General features: G+C 40.5%; 1 protein-coding gene across 1 annotated transcript in view; it reads left to right on the plus strand.

Moving 5' to 3' along the window:
* The first annotated feature begins 2,603 nt into the window (after positions 1–2,603).
* Positions 2,604–17,624, plus strand: part of FBXO3 (F-box protein 3) — a 32,040-nt gene continuing 17,019 nt past the window's right edge. The window contains exons 1-3 of the mRNA XM_080816112.1: positions 2,604–2,741; positions 6,435–6,524; positions 8,412–8,575. Coding sequence (XP_080672238.1) covers positions 2,638–2,741; positions 6,435–6,524; positions 8,412–8,575 — 358 coding nt within the window. The 5' untranslated portion in view covers positions 2,604–2,637. The remainder of the gene's footprint in view (positions 2,742–6,434; positions 6,525–8,411; positions 8,576–17,624) is intronic.

Consider the following 17,624-nt stretch of genomic DNA (forward strand, 5'->3'; position numbering starts at 1 on the left):
GGAAGTCCGGGATCATGATCTGAGCTGAAGGCAGAGGCTCAACCCACTGAGCCACCCAGGCGCCTGGCACTTTATTTTTTTAAAAGATTTTATTCATGGGGCGCCTGGGTGGCTCAGTGGGTTAAGCCTCTGCCTTCAACTCAGGTCATGATCTCAGGATTATCTCAGGATCGAGCCCCGCATCGGGCTCTCTGCTCAGCGGGGAGCCTGCTTCTCCCTCTCTCTCTGGCTGCCTCTCTGCCTACTGTGATCTCTGTCTGTCAAATAAATAAATACAATCTTTTAAAAAAAAAAAGATTTTATTCATTATTTATCAGAGACAGAGTGAGTGAGGGAACACAAGCTGGAGGAGAGTGGAAGATGGAGAAGTAGGCTTCCTGCCAAGCAGGGAGCCAGATGTGGGGCTCCATCCCCATCCTGGGATCATGACCTGAGCCGAAGCAGATGCTTAATGACTGAGCCACCCAGGTGCCCCTCAAATTGGCCCTGGAAATAGTCCCCGTCTCTCCCCTTTAATGATTAAATTCCTGAACTAGAAAAGGATTTTTTTGTCAACCATCAAAGGACTCTTTCTTGAGCTTTTTGTTAAACTAACCACATTCTGCTGTTTTCTCCCCCATGTGTCTCCACCTGGTGTCGAGAACTCTTCACTCCCGTAACTTCAGACAGATGGTCCTTTCCATTCAGGAAGACCCACTTCATCAGTCTCCCCTGGACTCGGCTGCCTCTGCCTTTAGTAACTCCTCTGTATATCAAGTCCTCAACTGACCCATGTTGACCCATCGGCAGGGATGTCTCTATGCCCCTATTTAGCAGCAAGAAGTTAACAGAAGATGAGACCTTCCACCTTCAACCTTGAAATACTTAAGGGCCAAAACTGTTCAGGGTGGAATGCTGAAGGAGCAGAAGGATGGCTGAGGACAAGCACAAGCTGCCACCCTACACCCCCCCCACCTCCATTCCAGGGTGGGACAAGTGTGGTGCCCTTCCAGGAAGTTCTCAATTATCTTAATGTTAATGCCTTGCTAGAGGGGAAAAACAACCTTAATGTGCTAAGAGCAAGGCCTCTGGTATCCTGTAGGTCCTCTTCAGCATATGAAAGTCTTTTTGAAACCTTCCTTTTTCCTTAACCCCCACAACCCCATAATATATAATCAGCCACTCTGCACAACCCCGGTGCAGCAGCTTGTTCTGCCCACCCGTCTTGTCCACGTGCTTTAATAAACCACTATTTTGCACCAAAGAAGTCTCAAGAATTCCTTCTTGGCTTTCGGCTTTGGACTCCACCCCATTAAATGTCCCCTGTATTCCCAAACCCTATCACTGGGAGGCCAGACCTCACCCTGAGAGCAAGATATTCAGGATCAAAACATAAGCTATGGAAAAAATTAGTACATGTGCGGTGGGGAGAGGAGTTAGTATAGACAAAATCATGAAGCATTAATGGTATGGTGAACTGAGGAAATGGAGCGTTTTGGGGTGGGTGGTGGAATTATTTCTACTTTTCCAAATAGTTGGGAGGAAGCTCCATCCAGGGTATTGAAACGTTTGGAAAATTTAGTAATGGTTTTATGTATAGGCTTGGGATTAATATTGATTATCTAGCCAGGTACTTTACACAAATAATGCTTCGTGGCCATCCATAAACCACTTAAGGGGAGGGAGGGCTTTTAGAGATGAGTCCACAGGCTCAGAGAATTTAGGCATAGTTAGCTAGTCCGTTTTCACTTCTAAAGGAAATGACCTACGTGACGTCCAGTGCTGGGCTCACCAAAGTACCTTGTACCAGACGGCCTTTGGAAAAGCAAGGGGAAAGATGGCTTCAGGTAAGTGAATTTAGCTCATGATGCGTGCATGACACTTAACCCACCTGCAAAGCTAAGGATGAGCCATCACCGCGTCTCAAACCCAAGGGCAGGCTCAGCTCATCTCACAGCCAGGGTACTGAAACCCTCGGAGATTAAACCTTGAGGGTAAAAATGCATTTACTATACCCTCTGCATTGCCCTAATAGGCTGAAAAATCACCGTGAACACCAGATTGAGAGCGACTGACCTTAAGATTCAGTTCCTGTACACCTATCACTCAGGGAAGGGGTTAAAATTATGCCCTCTACCATCATTTCCCCAATTTGTAAGTGGAGCAAGCAAGGCGAGGGAGGCCGAAGGGGGAAACGAAGAGAAGCGAACGAAGGATCCTGGGGCCAAGGACGGAGAGGATTTGGGATGAGATTCGGAGCCTGGCTTCGAGGATACCGGGTGTAAAATTTTGCATACGGGGCTAGACAGAGCCAGGCAGAACGCCGGGGAACAAAGACTGGAAGGATTACGGGCTGGGCAAGTTTAAGGATCAGAATGGGAGTAGAGAGTGCGGGGTTATTAGCCTGCGGAGCTGGTGGAACGTGGAGGAACCGGGCTCCCAGCTGCAGTGGGCTCCCACCGCACCAGCGCTGAGCCCGAGGGACGGGGGCGGAACCTTGCCGGGAGCCGCCCATAGGCCCGCCCCATGGGCGGGGCTGTCCAGGCGGTTACATAACAAACCTGTACGAGCGGCTGGGGAGCGGCTCGGGCGGTGGCGGCGGGGGGCGGGGTCTGGGCGGGGCCAGGGCGGGGCCAGGCCTGCACCGGGCCAGGCAAGATGGCGGCCATGGAGACCCAGTCAGCGCCGCTGACCCTAGAATCGCTGCCCACCGATCCCCTGCTCCTCATCTTATCCTTCTTGGACTACCGGGACCTAATCAAGTAATGGGACAACGCGCATGGCAGGGGTGGGGTCACGGGGCGGGGGGAGACAGGCAGGAGGGACGGAGGCCCGGCTCACCGACAGGACCCAGACTCCCGCGTCAGCCAGAAGGTGACGCCCGGGCCGCCCAGATCCTGCGGAGCCACCCCGGGGCCTGGGCGAGACGGGGGCGGAAAGGGCCCCGCCTTTAGGTCTACCTCGGGTCCAGGGCCTGGGCCGGAGGAGCGACGAGAATCCTCTCTCCCAGGCCTCGACGAGGCCCAGTTGTAAGGTGGGGAGGCACTGCTCCCCTATGCCGCCCCGCCGACCCCCGTGCCCACCGCACGCCGTCCCGCTGGTCTCCGCCGCATCTGGCCCAGACCTGGACGCTTTGGGAAAGCCCCTGTCCGGACCAAGCGCTCTTTTCCGCTTGGGCCCGGGCCTGCGGAGTCGGGTGCCAGAGCGGACAGGTGGGGCGCCCGAGAGAAGGAGCCCGGCGACCCTTTGACCCTCAGGTGCGCCTTCCGTGGCCCCATAATATCTAGGAGGGCTCACTTTCGGACATCAGTGCTTGATCATTGTTTTGCTGCCAGCCTTCCTCCTCACGGTTGCATGTTGGATTTTGTGTTTTGGTAGTGATTTCCGGTGGTGCGATACAGGTGACTCTCTTCTCTCCCGTACGTTTTGGGTTTCCCACATTACTAGCATCCGTTCCAAAAATAAACACCGGTTGCTGGTAAGGGTGGTTAAATGCCCAGTTCCTTCAGCTCTCGGCACTGTATGGTGGAAGAAATGGCGCTGTTTACACCCTTGACAGCTGGTGGCATGGCTCTGTCTTTCTTGTGCCACCATGTATATTTGCAGAGGAGGCAAAATCGACCTCTTAAGGATCGGTAGGCAAGATTCATTTCGTTTTGTTTTTTGGATTACCATTTGGATTTTAACCCTTTGATGATTGTGCCCTGTGTTACCAGAAATTCTTTTAGAAATACAGTATTCTTAGATTTATTGGTATTTGTTGGTTGGCTTAGCTAAGTGGTGATAGAGGGATAACCCCAGTTTCTGTCTGCTATTTATGTAGTACCTGTAACTTTTTTTTTTTTTCAAGAAAATTAATTTTTCCCTCCTCAGGCTTGTACATAAAGCAGAGAAATAATGTTTATCTTTTCTTTGGAAAAACCTGTTCCAAAAGCAGACTTTTCATCTGAAATATTTTCTTGCTGTGGCCCTTTAGGAATCTAACACACACATAGACACATGTACATTGCTGCCAGGGTGATTTTTCTAAGACAGATCTGTCTGCCAGTCCCCTTAAAAACCTATGATGCTCCTTGTTCTTTTACAAACTATAACCTAAACTTCTGGGAGCTTATCAATTTGGCAAAGTCCACTCTAGCCAAATCAGACCTCTGCCAGCATACCACACACTTAGTTTTTTTGTTCTGTGGCTTAAGTTCTTGACCCTGTCTGTAATGCCTTGCCCGCCTTTTTTCACCCTGGCAAGATGGAATTTCTTCCTTCTCCTGATTCTTCTCTCTTCTTCCTTCCTCTGCAGAGTTTATTTGCCATACCAGATAGATGGTGCACTTTTAAAAGTAAAGACTGGCTTGTTTATCTTCGTATTCACCATTTATTCAACAGATTTTTTTCAGTGCCTGCTATGTACCAGCTGGTTAAATGTTGGTAATGTAATAGTGAACAAGACAGATAAAGCCCCTTTTAGGAAGCTTACAGTCTTGTGGGCAAGGTTGGAAAACAAAGTGCATAATTACAAGAGATGCTGTTTGTCATGAAGGAAATAAACCAATTGCTCTGTAAAGGAATGAGAGAGAGAGATGATCAGTTCTAATTGGAAGGAGTTGCCATCTATGAAGGTTGGCATAGAGCAGTCCTGGCAGAGGGAACAGTGTGTTCAGAAGCTGATTGGACAGCAGCATAGCCAGGATGGGTGCTAGAATGCTGTTGCAGGAGGGTAAGGAGTGACTCACAGGCAGAGTGCCTTGAGAAGAGACTGATGAGATCATGCAGGACCCTGTGAGCCAAGAGGAGGGGTATCTGATTTTATTTTAAATCCTTTGGATAGGAACCTCTTTGTTCTGTTCAGGCCCTCAGTGGATTGGATGAGGACCACCCACATTGTCTACCATTTCAAATGCTGATCCTTTCCCAAAACACCCTCAGAGACACACACAGAAATAATGCTTAACCCTCTATCTGGGTATCCCCTTGACCCAGGCAAGTTGACACATAAAATTAACCACCACAAACATCATCAGATTTTATCTACAGAAAAGTTTCCAGTGGACTGCAACTTCTTTCCTGCACTGTACTGCTGCTCCCCTTTGCCAAGTGTCCTTCCCATCACTGAGCTCCAAAGTTTTTGATACATATTTACTGACCTAGATCAGGTTGGGTTCCAGTAGTCTGTTGGGATCGTTGTGTAATAATCAGCTGCACAACATGGATCTCCCCCGTTCCAGGATGACTTGTTGTATACTATTCATTCTTAACCCTTACTGTGTATCAAAATTACATGTGACAATTTATTAAGCATACACATACATGCCCGAGATACAGATCTTACTCCAAGCCAACCGAGTCAGAATGTCTAGAACAGTTGTTCTCACCCTTCATGTGCCTCAAAATGTCCTTTGGTGCTTATTCCAGAGATTACTGTTTTTGTTGTTTACATCTTGGGACAGTAGAGAGAGAAGGATCAAGAAAAGAGGGAATGGACTCCAAATGGACAAAGCTGGAGGGATTCCTATGTTTGCAAGTGTTTGTTTGGGTACATCCTGAGCTTGGCAGAAAAGGATGAGGATGGTGTTTATGAAATCTGAAAATTGAACGAAGGTTCTTTTGTTGTTACCATCAATTGGTTTTTAACATGCCCCAATTGTGGCATTGACAAATCCCATATAATTTAAGATTCACTTAATTGATTACCTATTGCCTAACTGAGATCTTTGACTATTGACTTTCTATAACTTGTGATTCCTCTTCTGAGAGGATAGAGGGCCATTTTCCTAATCCTAGGTTCATTCTTTTTGCAGATTAATTAGGTAGGTTAGGCATTATAGGACTGGAGCCCTATTGTATTAGAAATCTCTGTATAATAAGAAAATTATTTATTTCCAACATTCCATGATTTTGAGCAGCTGATACTAACTTGGATCACTACAGATATTGAATTAGAACTATTATGAACCTGATGTATTTTATAAATGGGCTCTCCAATAGTTGCTGTAATTAAGATTGATTTTGGCTGCAGTATTTCTTTAAGAAAAAATTGGAATGAAACAGACAAAAGGCTTATGTATTTAATATCAAATATGTCACAGATCATAAAAAGAAAACCGTTTTGTGTATACTTGATTAACATTCCTTCCTATATATGGAAATACCGTCCCGATAATAAGTGTAGGAAAACTCTTCGATTTGAAATTAACTCCAGTGATTTATTTGTTTTATAGACTTTCATATGAAAATTACATTTGCAGAGGTTTTGGGGTTTATTTGTGAACTCAAATAGTTAAGATTTCACCACTCACAAAGTAATTATACTAGCTAACACGCTAAGCAGGTTTTAGAAAATACTGTTTTACAATTATAAGGGTAGAAAGTAGGAAATAAGAAAATTAAATATTTTCATCTTTATTCTAAATTGTTTTCTTATTTTCTTTTATACTAACTGTGAATCTGGTTATTGCCAGTTGTTGCTATGTCAGTCGAAGACTTAGCCAGCTATCAAGTCATGATCCGCTGTGGAGAAGACATTGCAAAAAATACTGGCTGATATCTGAGTGAGTATTCAGGAAATAATGTAATTTTGAAATTTGGCCCTTAGCTTTCATAACACTAGTCTGTCCCAATTCTCCTCTCTCACCCTTGTCTCTTTATCTCCTCTGATGGCTCTTCTTGTGCCTGCCAGTAAATGCTAGTGTTCTCCAAGCTTCCATCCTTGGGCCATTGCTTTTCTCCCTCTGTGAATTCTGCATGCACTATTGCCATTTATGGTGGCTGCTCACTTGTTCCTAACTCCCAAACCTGAATATCCATCCCTGAAATCCCCACCGAGCTCTTACAGCCGCCTTCTGGACCTTTCCATTGGATGACCCACAAGGGCTTTCTGAGTTCAGTAAATGTTAATAAATTTGACAGAATCAAAGTGTAGTTGACAGAAGGTGGCAGTTGGGAAAGATGAAAGGAAAGGTAGGGTTGCCAGTATCTGTTTCTTAGATGGAGGGAAGTCAAGTAGTGACAAGTTGGCAAAGCAAGAAGTAGAGGTCTAAGTATATTATTTAGAGCTGCAAGCTACCTAATAGAACTAAATGTAACAGGGCTGTCAAACACTAGGAGAAGGAAGAATGGGGAAGAAGACATTTTAAGTATTGCCATGAATGGATCTTTTACTTTGGGGTATCAGCAGATAGATGTAAAATTGATAAATCGTGTCTAAAGGCATGAACGTCTAGAATTACAGACATAACTTGCAGTAATGACTAATGTTTCCTTTGAGATGTTGGGCTTCAACTAGGAGACTAGCTGTTCATCATAACTTTTTTGGTACTTTTTGGTTTTGATAATATGTATATATGTTACTTTGATTAATAAAAAGATGCTTCCCTTCCAACTCCTGCTCCTCCCCTCCCCCCCGCCCCGCCTCCCAGGCAAAACAACACCCTGAATTGTTTTTCTCACCATTCCTAAACCTGATCCTCTTGCATTCCCAGTCTTCTTGGCAGTACCATCCACCTGGGCATTTAAGCCAGAAATAGGAATTATCCTAGATCTCCTCTTTCTGTCTCTACATTCATTTAGTTACAAAGGCTATCTGATTTAGCCTCTGTATTTTTCTTGAATTTTCCTTCTCATTTCATATAGCTACCAGTTTTAGTTCAGTTCATCATCTCTTACCCGGACTACTGAAAACTGTCTTGACTCATCTCTTGTGCCTCTAGTTTACACACCTCCCAAACCACAACCACGATTCTGCTTTTTCTACTCCCCTGTTAAAACCCTTCAGTAGCTCTCCATTCCCTAAGGATAAGGTCCAACCTCATTAGCAGGATACCAGAAGGCCCTTTGTGGCTGCCTTATCCTCTACTACTTCCAACTCTTAAATTGACTGTTCATTCTTTTTCCCTGATTAGAATGTATGTATTTTTGAGGGAAAAAAATGTGCCTTATTTTTGATGTCCTCAGTGGCTAAGTAGACACTCAATAAATGTTTGTGGAATTGTACCAAATAGAGATACTAAATCATGTGATTACTTTGAATGCTATATGATTTCCTGGCTAATCCAATGCAGATAAATTAGATTAGTAGTATTATATCATTAAATTCCTAATAATTTCTAAAATAGAACAACTACTTATGTGTTTTAAACTTTATAATTGGTATGCTTTAACCGATACAATTCACATTATATTTTATTGAGGATTTGAAAACTTAGGGAAAAGAATAAGTAGAAAGTAAGAAAATAGGTGATTTATAATCCCACCATGCCATCAATAACTCCTGTTAAGTTTTTTGATGTATGTATCACTTTTGCTATCTAGTCTTCATTTGTAGCTAAACTAAATGAAAAGGAAGGCAAAAGTAAGCACAAACTCCCAATAAAGTATGTTGGTAAGTGTTTAATTTCATTTCAAAAGATTTTTAATCTCATTTTTTAAAATCTATTTAGGGAAGAGAAAACACAGAAGAATCAGTGTTGGAAATCTCTCTTCATAGATACTTACTCTGATGTAGGAAGATACATTGACCATTATGCTGCTATTAAAAAGGCCTGGGATGATCTCAAGAAATATTTGGAGCCCAGATGTCCTCGGATGGTTTTATCTCTGAAAGGTACTGGCAATGCAGGGTCTCCCTTCATTTTAGTAACATAGTATAAATAGGTTAAATAACTTGGGTTTCTATCATCTATGCTAATCTGTAATTCACCAACATTATCTGTAAATCACCATTCACATTTGGCCAAGGAAATAGGACACCTATATTGCTAAAAGGACCCTTGCTCTACTGCTTGTCCCATTTTGCCTGCCTTGGGACCCATGTGATTATTTATTAGAAGGGAAAGCTGAACTCCTTTTGTCCTTATATTTGTTTTGTAATAAGCTCACTAATGCTAAGATTGCTTGAGGATAACTATTGTGATTTCTTTCAAAGGAGGTTTGTTTTTTTTTTCCTTTTTCATTGAAGAACAGCCTGCTTGTTAACGCTCTTTCTTATTTTTAGGGCAAGTAAAGTTTTGTTTGATAGTCTAATGATTTAGAAAGACCAAATATTAAGGACCTGGGGTCTTTCAGAGCAGCATAATAAAGTAAGGAAAACTTTCATTCCTATTTTGACATTCACAGAATAGTGCAAACTAAGATTTGAACTAAGGCCTATTTGACCCCAGAATTTGTGGTTTTTCTACTGTACTGTTACTGTCCAACTCTGGCAAGACATATTAACAAGCTATTTCCCACTAATTTGATTTGTTAATTTATGCCCAAGAAAGTACATAAACATTGGGGCATCTGGATGGCTCAGTTGTTCAGCGTCTTCCCGTAGCTCAGGTCATGATCCCAGGGTCCTGGGATGAGCCCTGCATCAGGCTCCCTGCCGAGGGAACCTGCTTCTGGCTCTGCTCACTGCTCCTGCTCCCTCTTACTATCTGTCTCTCTCAAAATAAATAAAATCTTAAAAACAAACAAACAAGAAAGTACATAAACAGATTGCAGATATATCACTGCTTACCTGCTTTAGCCTCCCAAGTTTTTTCAGATTTCTCCAAAGGAATTTTAAACATGTTTTGGTTTTGCTGAATGAAACTGGGATCCGTTCTTACATGTATTCCTTTTGAACTAAGGTCCCTTTGGAAACAGTATTCCTTTTACATTTCATATCTCCACTGTAACTTCGCATGCAACCATGAATTCACACAAACCAGGCTCACATGACTAGGTACTTCGAACTGAATTGCTAGGAGGTAGGGAAAAGAGTGATTTGGCAGAGAGAGTAGAGCTTTGAAGGAAAGTGTCCTTGATTAATATCTTTAATAGTTTTTTTCTTTTTTTTGGAAAAGAATAATATCTACTTGGTATGTCGGGTTAAATAATTTTAATAATACCCAAAATAGGTATTTGGTGGTGATAAGTAAAACAGGTAAGGGTTTATAATAGCTATTATTTTTATTATACACAAAGCAAGACACTAAGCTAAGTACTTCATATTATTCCATTTAATTTGCCAAAATCTTATGAGGTGTAGACAGTTATTATTCTCATTATATAGGTGAAATACCTAAGACATAATAACCTAAGTAAGTTGTTTGCCATCACAAAATAAAAGGCAGAGCCAGGATTTGAATAAAGACTGTGGTCTTTAACAATTGAAGGGAGAGATGACCGATTCCATTTTGTCCAGAGTGCCTTAGGACTCTTAGAGAGCTAGTCCAATATTAGGATTTTAGAATATGAAAATGTAGGCATGGTTCTCCTTTCAGGCACAGAGCTAGAAGAAAGGAAGAAACTAAAGATACATAGCAGCTTCTTTTTCTTTCTTCTTCCTTTTTTTTACCCCCCTTCATTTGGCATTTCCATGTTTGCTGCTCACTGTTCTGTACCTGGTGGTTGGGGACGAGGGTGTCAGAGACTTCCCTGGTAACTTCTGTTTTACTACAAGGTGCCAGTTCTTTGGGGGGTTTTGCTGTGAGTTGGAATGGGGTAAAAGCTGTTCGATATCTAGAATGCTGGGGACTCTAGGGGTGCCAGGCCTATGAGTTGCTGGACTGAATCAGGAACTAGCCACTCACCTCAAGGGCCACAGTCCTTGACTCAATCTCAAGGTTATGCAGATGGCAGAGATAGAAAGGGAACTTGGAAAGCAAATAGGCACTGGTCTTGGGGAAAGTTTTACAGAGTACTTTAGAATTATCTAATGGTATATATCATGTGTGTTAGAATTTCGTATTTACCCTACGTGTGGGCTTAGAACTTTAGAGTTGAAAGGGGCCTTTGAGATACTCAGACCAGGGTTTGGCAGACTTTTTATTTAAATGGCCAGGTAGTAAATATTTTAATCTTTGCGAGAGAGAGAGTCTCTGTCACAACTATTCAACTCTCCTGTTACTATGGGGGAGCAGCCATTGACAATACCTAAACAAATGGGCATGGCAGTATGCCAAGAAAACTTTATTTACAGAAACAGGCGACAGGCTGGGATTTGATCTGCAGGCTGTCATTTGCCAGTCCCTGATTTATACTGGTTCCCTTGTTTTACAGGTGAGGGAACAGGCTCAGAGAGTTTTAGATGACTTACACAAGGTCCCATAACTACTAAGTGACAGAGACAGAACTTTAATCTAGGTTTCTTGGCTCCTGGTAACCTGTACCCTGGTTTTCCTTAGAAGTAGGCTGAGGGGAAAGGAAAGTAAATGAACATTTATTGAGTGCCCAAAAAGCACTTTATTAAGCAGAGGGAGCTTCTTTAATCCTCATGATAATTGTCTCAAGTGGGTAGTATTATTATCCCCCATTTTGCAGATGAAACAGGGTTAAAGAGGTGAAACCACTTGCCAGAAATCACAGAGCTAGTAAGTGGTAGAGTGAGATTTGAGCCTGGTCTGGTTGGCTCCCGAATTCTCCTACAACAAGATGCCCCTCTAAACCTTGATGTTGCTGTATTATAAACATCTATTTCCTTATATTTCTCTCTTGTTTTGGTTTTACTTTTTTCTGTCCAGCTCTCTTTTCAAGAAATTCGTAGTTTCTTAATGTTCTGTGTTGAATGTCCAACATGTAGCACTAACCATACCAATATTAGTTTCTTTTCTCATCAATTTCTGGCTCAGGCAGCTATTTGACTTGTTTTCTTTTGTACTACATGTTTTTATAGATAAACTTTTTATTTTTGGAGTAATTTTAGATTACAGAAAAGTTGCAAAGACGTACAGAAAGTTCTTGAGTTCTTGTACACCCCCCACCCAGTTTCAGTTTCCCCTAACATACCTCCCTGTGGGACGTTTTTCAAAGCTAGTGTCTTTATTGGCACATTACTGTTAACTAAATTCCAGACTTTGTTTGATTTCACCACGTTTTCCATTAATATCCTTTTTGGATTCCAGAATTCAATCCAGAATACCACATTGCATTTAATTCTCATGTCTCCTTAGTGTCTTCTGATGTGTGGCACTTTTTCAGTCTTTGCTTGTCTTTCACGATCTTGACAGTTTGAAGGAATACTCATCAGCTGTTTTGTAGAATATTCCCCAAAGTGGCTTTGTCTGAAGTATTACGTATGATTAGATTGGGGTAATGGGTTTTTGGAAAGATTACCACAGAGATGAAGTGCCCCTCTTATCACATCCTACCTAGGGACACATGATATCCACATGCCATCACTAGTGATGTTAACTAACATACAGAAATGTGTGTGGATTCTAAGTGTACAACTTGGTAAATTATCACAACATAAACCTGACCATTGTAACACCCTCCAGGTCAAGAAGTAGAATGATTTTCTATACCTAGAATCTTCCTTCTTTCTCAGAAGTAACCTCTATCTTGATTGCTAATGCCACTGAGTAGTTTTCTCTCTTTTTGAACTTTATATAATTTGCATGATTAAGTATATATTTTGTGTGAATTTTTTCTGTTTTGTTTGTGAGATTCAGCTGTGTTGTGTGTAACAATAGCTTGTTCATTTTTGTCGCAAGTATAGTCTGCCGTTATATAGGTGGGCTATAATTTATAGATTAATTCTACTGTTGATAGATATTGGGTTATTTCTAGTTTTTTGGCTATTAAAAATAATGTTGCAGATAATTTTTGATGCACATATGAGCATACTTCCATCAGGTAAATATCTAGGATTGAGTTTCCTGGTTGTAAAGTATGCTTATATTATACTTCAGAAGATACTATTAATTTTCCAAAGTGGTTCTAAAACTTTACATTCCCGCCAGCACTTTAATGTTGTCATTCTTTTTTTTTTTTTTTAAGCCTTTCTAGTAGATATGTAGTGGTGGTTTTAATTTGCATTTCCCTAAGAATATTGAATAGTGACAGTTTTACTTCTAACTTTCCAATCTTCATGTCGTTTTTTTTCCTGCTTTATTGCACTGGCTAGGGCCTTCAGTTTTGGATAGAAATGATGATAATGAGTATCCTTGCCTTTCTGATTACAGAGGAAAAACTTTCAACATTTCTCCTTTCAAAATGATGTTTGCTATAGGTTTTTTAATAGATATTCTTTATCACATTGAAGAAAGTGTCTTCTGATCCTAGTTTGTGGAGAGGGTTTTTGTTTTTGTGTTTTAAATGGATACTTGAATTTTTGTCAAATGACTTTCCAATCTTGTGATTATCACGTGATTTGCCTACTTAATTCTGTTAATGTACTGAATTGCATTCATTGATTTTCTGAATATTAAACTGACTTTGCATTTCTGGAATAAACTTACAATGGCTGTAATATCCTCTTTTTTTTTTTGTAATATCCTTTTTGAGTGTTGGATTTGATATGCTAGTATTTGATTGGGATTTTTACATCTGTGTTCATGAGAAACTTTGGCCTGTAATCTTTCCTTCTTGGAATGTTCTTGTCAGGTTTTGGTATCAAGATGATACTGGCTTTAGAAAACAAGTCAGGGGACGCCTGGGTGGCTCAGTCAGTTAAGCCGCTGCCTTTGGCTCAGGTCATGATCCCAGGGTCTTAGGGTCCAGTCCTGCATGGGGCTCCTTGCTCTGCAGGGAGCCTGCTTCTCTCTCCGCCTCTGCCTGCCACTCTGCCTGCTTGTGTGCTCTCAATCTCTCTGACAAATAAATAAGTAAATAAATAAAATCTTTAAAAAAAGAAAGAAAGAAAGAAAACAAGTCAGGAAGTGTTACTTTTTTTTGTTTTTGGTTTTTTTTTTCTGTTCTCTCCAGCAGTTTATGTAAGCTTGGTATTATTTCTTACTTAAATTATCCGTAGAATCCATTCGTAGAATGGATTGAAGCCATTCAATCCTGGAGTTTTCTTCGTGGGAAGGTTTTAAGTTAAAGATGCAATTTCTTTATTAGATATAGGATTATTCAGGGGCTCCTGGGTGGCTCAGTGGTTTAAAGCCTCTGCCTTCGGCTCAGGTCATGATCTCAGGGTCCTGGGATCGAGCCCCGCATCGGGCTCCCTGCTTGGCGGGGAGCCTGCTTCCTCCTCTCTCCCTCTCTGCCTGCCTCTCTGCCTGCCTCTCTGCCTACTTGTGATCTCTGTCAAATAAATAAATAAAATCTTTAAAAAAAAAAAAGATATAGGATTATTCAGATTTTCTACTTATTCTTATGTCAATCTTGACTATTTTTCTAGTTGGATCTGTAGTGATCTCACATTTCCATTTCTGATATTGTTTGTACTCTTTGTGTTATTTTTTGATTGGTCTTACTAGGTAGGGGTTAATCTTATTAGCCTTTTCAAAGAACTGGCTTTAGCCTTTGTCAGTTCTATGTTCATTTCTTATTATTTTATTAATTTATCTGATTTCTTTCTGAGTTTTTTGTGGCATTTTCCTTGATTTGAGAAGATTAGATCATAAATTTTCAGGTTTTCTTGTTTTCTTCAAATGCTTTTGCTATAAATTTCCCTCTAAGCATAGCTTTAGCTTCATCTCATAAGTTTTAATATGTTATATTTTCATTAACATGCAGTTCATAATATTTTCTGATTTCTTTTGATTTCTTCTTTGACCCACAGGTTTATAGAGAGATGTATTGCTTGATTTCCAGATTTTTGGGGGTTTTTCAAAGTAAATTTCTTAATATAATTTATACTTTAGTTCTGCTGGGATCAAAGAATATACTCTATATGAGTTTAGTTGTTTGAAATTTGTTGAGATTTTTCTTTGGTCTAGCATATAATCTATCTTGGTAAATATTCCATGTACACTTGAAAAGAACATATATTTTGCAATTGTTGGATTCAATACTGCGTATATAATTGGCAAAAAATGTTAACCTTGTTCAGGTCTTTTGCAGTCTTACTGATTTTACTTTATTTTATTTATTGTGGTCTGCTTATTCTATTAGTTACTGAGAGAGGTATGGTAAAACTTACCAGTGTGATAGGCAGAATTCTGAGATAGCTAGCTCCAAAGATTCCTACCCCTGCTATACTTGCTTGGTATAATAATGGCCTCCCTTTGAGTGCGAGTGGTACTGTGGATATAATTGATTTCAGTCCCGTTATTAGGTAATAGATGACAAAGGTGAATGGGGTTTGCAGATGTAATTAAGGTCCCAAATTAGTTGTATTTGAGTTAATCATTAATCAAAAGGGAAATTATCCTGAACAGGCCTGACCTAAAGAGGTGAGCCCTTAAAAACTGGGCCCTTCCAGAAGGCAGAGAGATTTGAAGCATGGGTATCTTTTGTTGGCTTTGAATAAGCAAGCTGGCATGTTGTGAGGAGGGACAGGTGATAGAGAATAATGGCAGGTAGCTTCTAGGAGCTAAGGGCCCCAGTCCTGCAACTACAAGGAAACGAATTCCGACAATAACCACTGAACTTGGATGAGGACCCCAAGCATCATAAGATGCATAATCTGAGATAGCAGCCACAGTTGACGTGGTGATTTCAGCCTGTGGGACCTGAGCAGAGGATCCAATTGAATCATGCCCAGACTTCTTACCTTCAGAAACTATGGGATAATAAATGCATGTTGTTTTAACCTGCCAATAGTACAACAATAGAAAACTAGTAACTATGGTTGTGGATATATCTTTTTTCCACTTTAGTTCTGTTATTTTAAAAAAATATATTTTGAAGTTGGGTTTTTAGGTACACTATTTTGCCATTTCAAAAAGCCTTCCATTACCTCTGATAATGCTCTGTGCCTTACAGTCTATTTTGTGTGATTTTAGTACAGCTATTTTAACTTTCTTTTGTGTGTCTACATCTCTAAGATGTGCCTCTTATACGTGATTGTGTTTTTTATCTGGTCTGTCAGTCTTTTCATTACTAGATAATTTCGCTTATTTATATTTAATGTAATTACTCATGTATTTGAGCTTGAATATACCATATTCCTATTTGTCTTTTATTTGTGCTCCTGAGTAAGTGTTCCTTTTTTATCTGTTCTTCTGAATTATCTTTTATTCTGTACCTCTCTTTCTTATCATTTTTAGTGACTTACTCTAGAGATTAAAGGATGCATCTCTGAGTTAATTAAAATCTATTGGAAATTAATATTTTTACCACTTCCTGGTCAATAAGAACCTTAGAATACTCTCACTCCAATTGTCACCCTCTTGCCTTTTTTTTTTTTTTAAGATTTTATTTATTTATTTCACAGACAGAGATCACAAGTAGGCAGAGAGGCAAACAGAGAGAGAGGGAGAAGCAGGCTCCCTGCCGAGCAGAGAGCCCAATGCAGGGCTCTATCCCAGGACCCTGGGATCATGACCTGAGCTGAAGGCAGAGGCTTTAACCCACTGAGCCACCCAGGTGCCCACCCTCTTGCCTTTTGATTATAGTTTTTGTGATTTTAACCTTGGACATATTTTCTATCCCTGCAAACATTATTAGTATTTTATATGTTCAATTTTATTATAGATTTACCTCCATTTTTACATTTTCTTGTTCTTCATTTCTTCCTGCATCTTCATGTTTTCATCTGGGGTCATTTTTCTTCTACTCGAAGAATTCATTTTAGTATTTTTTCTTTTAATGAGGGACTGCTATTGCTGAATTTTTTCAGGTTTCTTTTTTGTCCAAAAATGTATTTATTTCATCGACACTTTTGAAGTATATATTCAATGGATATAGAATTCTAGTCAACAGTTCTTTTTTTCAGCACTTTGAAGCTGTCATTCTTCTAGCTTCTATTGTTTCTGTTGAGAATGTAGCTGTTACTCTTATTGTTGTTCCTTTCAAAGTGACTGTATGGCTTTTACCCTTCTTTGGCTCCTTTTAAGATTTCTCTTTGTCTTTGATTTTCAGCAGTTTCCCAATAATGTGCCTAGATACGATTTTCTCTAAAACTACTCTCCGTGGGATTTATAGTGCTTCTTGAATTTGGAAAATTTTCCCCATACTGCTGCTGTTAAGTTTTAGTCAGCTTCTCAGCCACAGGCCCACTGTCAGAATTGGCAGTTGCCTCCAAGACGGGCTTGCACCAAAGGCCCGGCTAACCTTTCATTTCCTCTGTTCTGACTGCCTCTCTTCCCCAGTTCTCACTGTCTTTGAGGTTCTCCAGAAGCCTTGAAACCAATTTTCTGTTGTTTGTTTTTCTAGTTCTCAACACAAGGTCTGTTCCAACCACCTAGTGAACCATTACTGGAAGTGAATCTCTTCTTTCGGTATTTGTCATCACTTCCTGCTTCTTAAAGCTGGAACAGATGGCAGGCTGACAAACACGCGAAATTGGATTTAAGTTAGTGGCTTCCCCATAGAACGAACCCATACTTACCATGTTCTGTATTTCTCATTAAGAGACTATGTCAGGGCTCTCAAAAACATCAGTTTAGAGACCTTCTGGAGAGGTTTTTTGTTTGTTTTTTAATAGAGAGTGTGTTTTAAATGTGAGTGTGTTCGATTAAGAAAAATGAGGTATACGCTAAAGTTTGCGTCGTAAAGTGAAATAATTACAGTGGATCTCCCTGCTGCGTACCTTTCCATATTTCACTAAGTGCCAGTGTTTTCTCTGTTGAGAGGAAACTGAAGAATTTCGTTCTCAGTGCTGCAGATGTCAGAGCCAAGCCAAAGTGAAATAATGTCGCCCTGAATTTTCCATTTATTTCCCTGTATTTCAGCAGTACATTTTGGACAGAATTCATTTGCTCTAAGTTTGTTTCACTTAGCAATCTGCTAGCAGCAGATTATATTTCTCCTTAGATATAAGGCTTATTATTTCTTCAGAATTTGCTTTTTTTGTG

Source organism: Martes martes (assembly GCF_963455335.1).
Source record: "Martes martes genome assembly, chromosome: 10".
In the NCBI taxonomy this organism is placed as follows: domain Eukaryota; kingdom Metazoa; phylum Chordata; class Mammalia; order Carnivora; family Mustelidae; genus Martes; species Martes martes.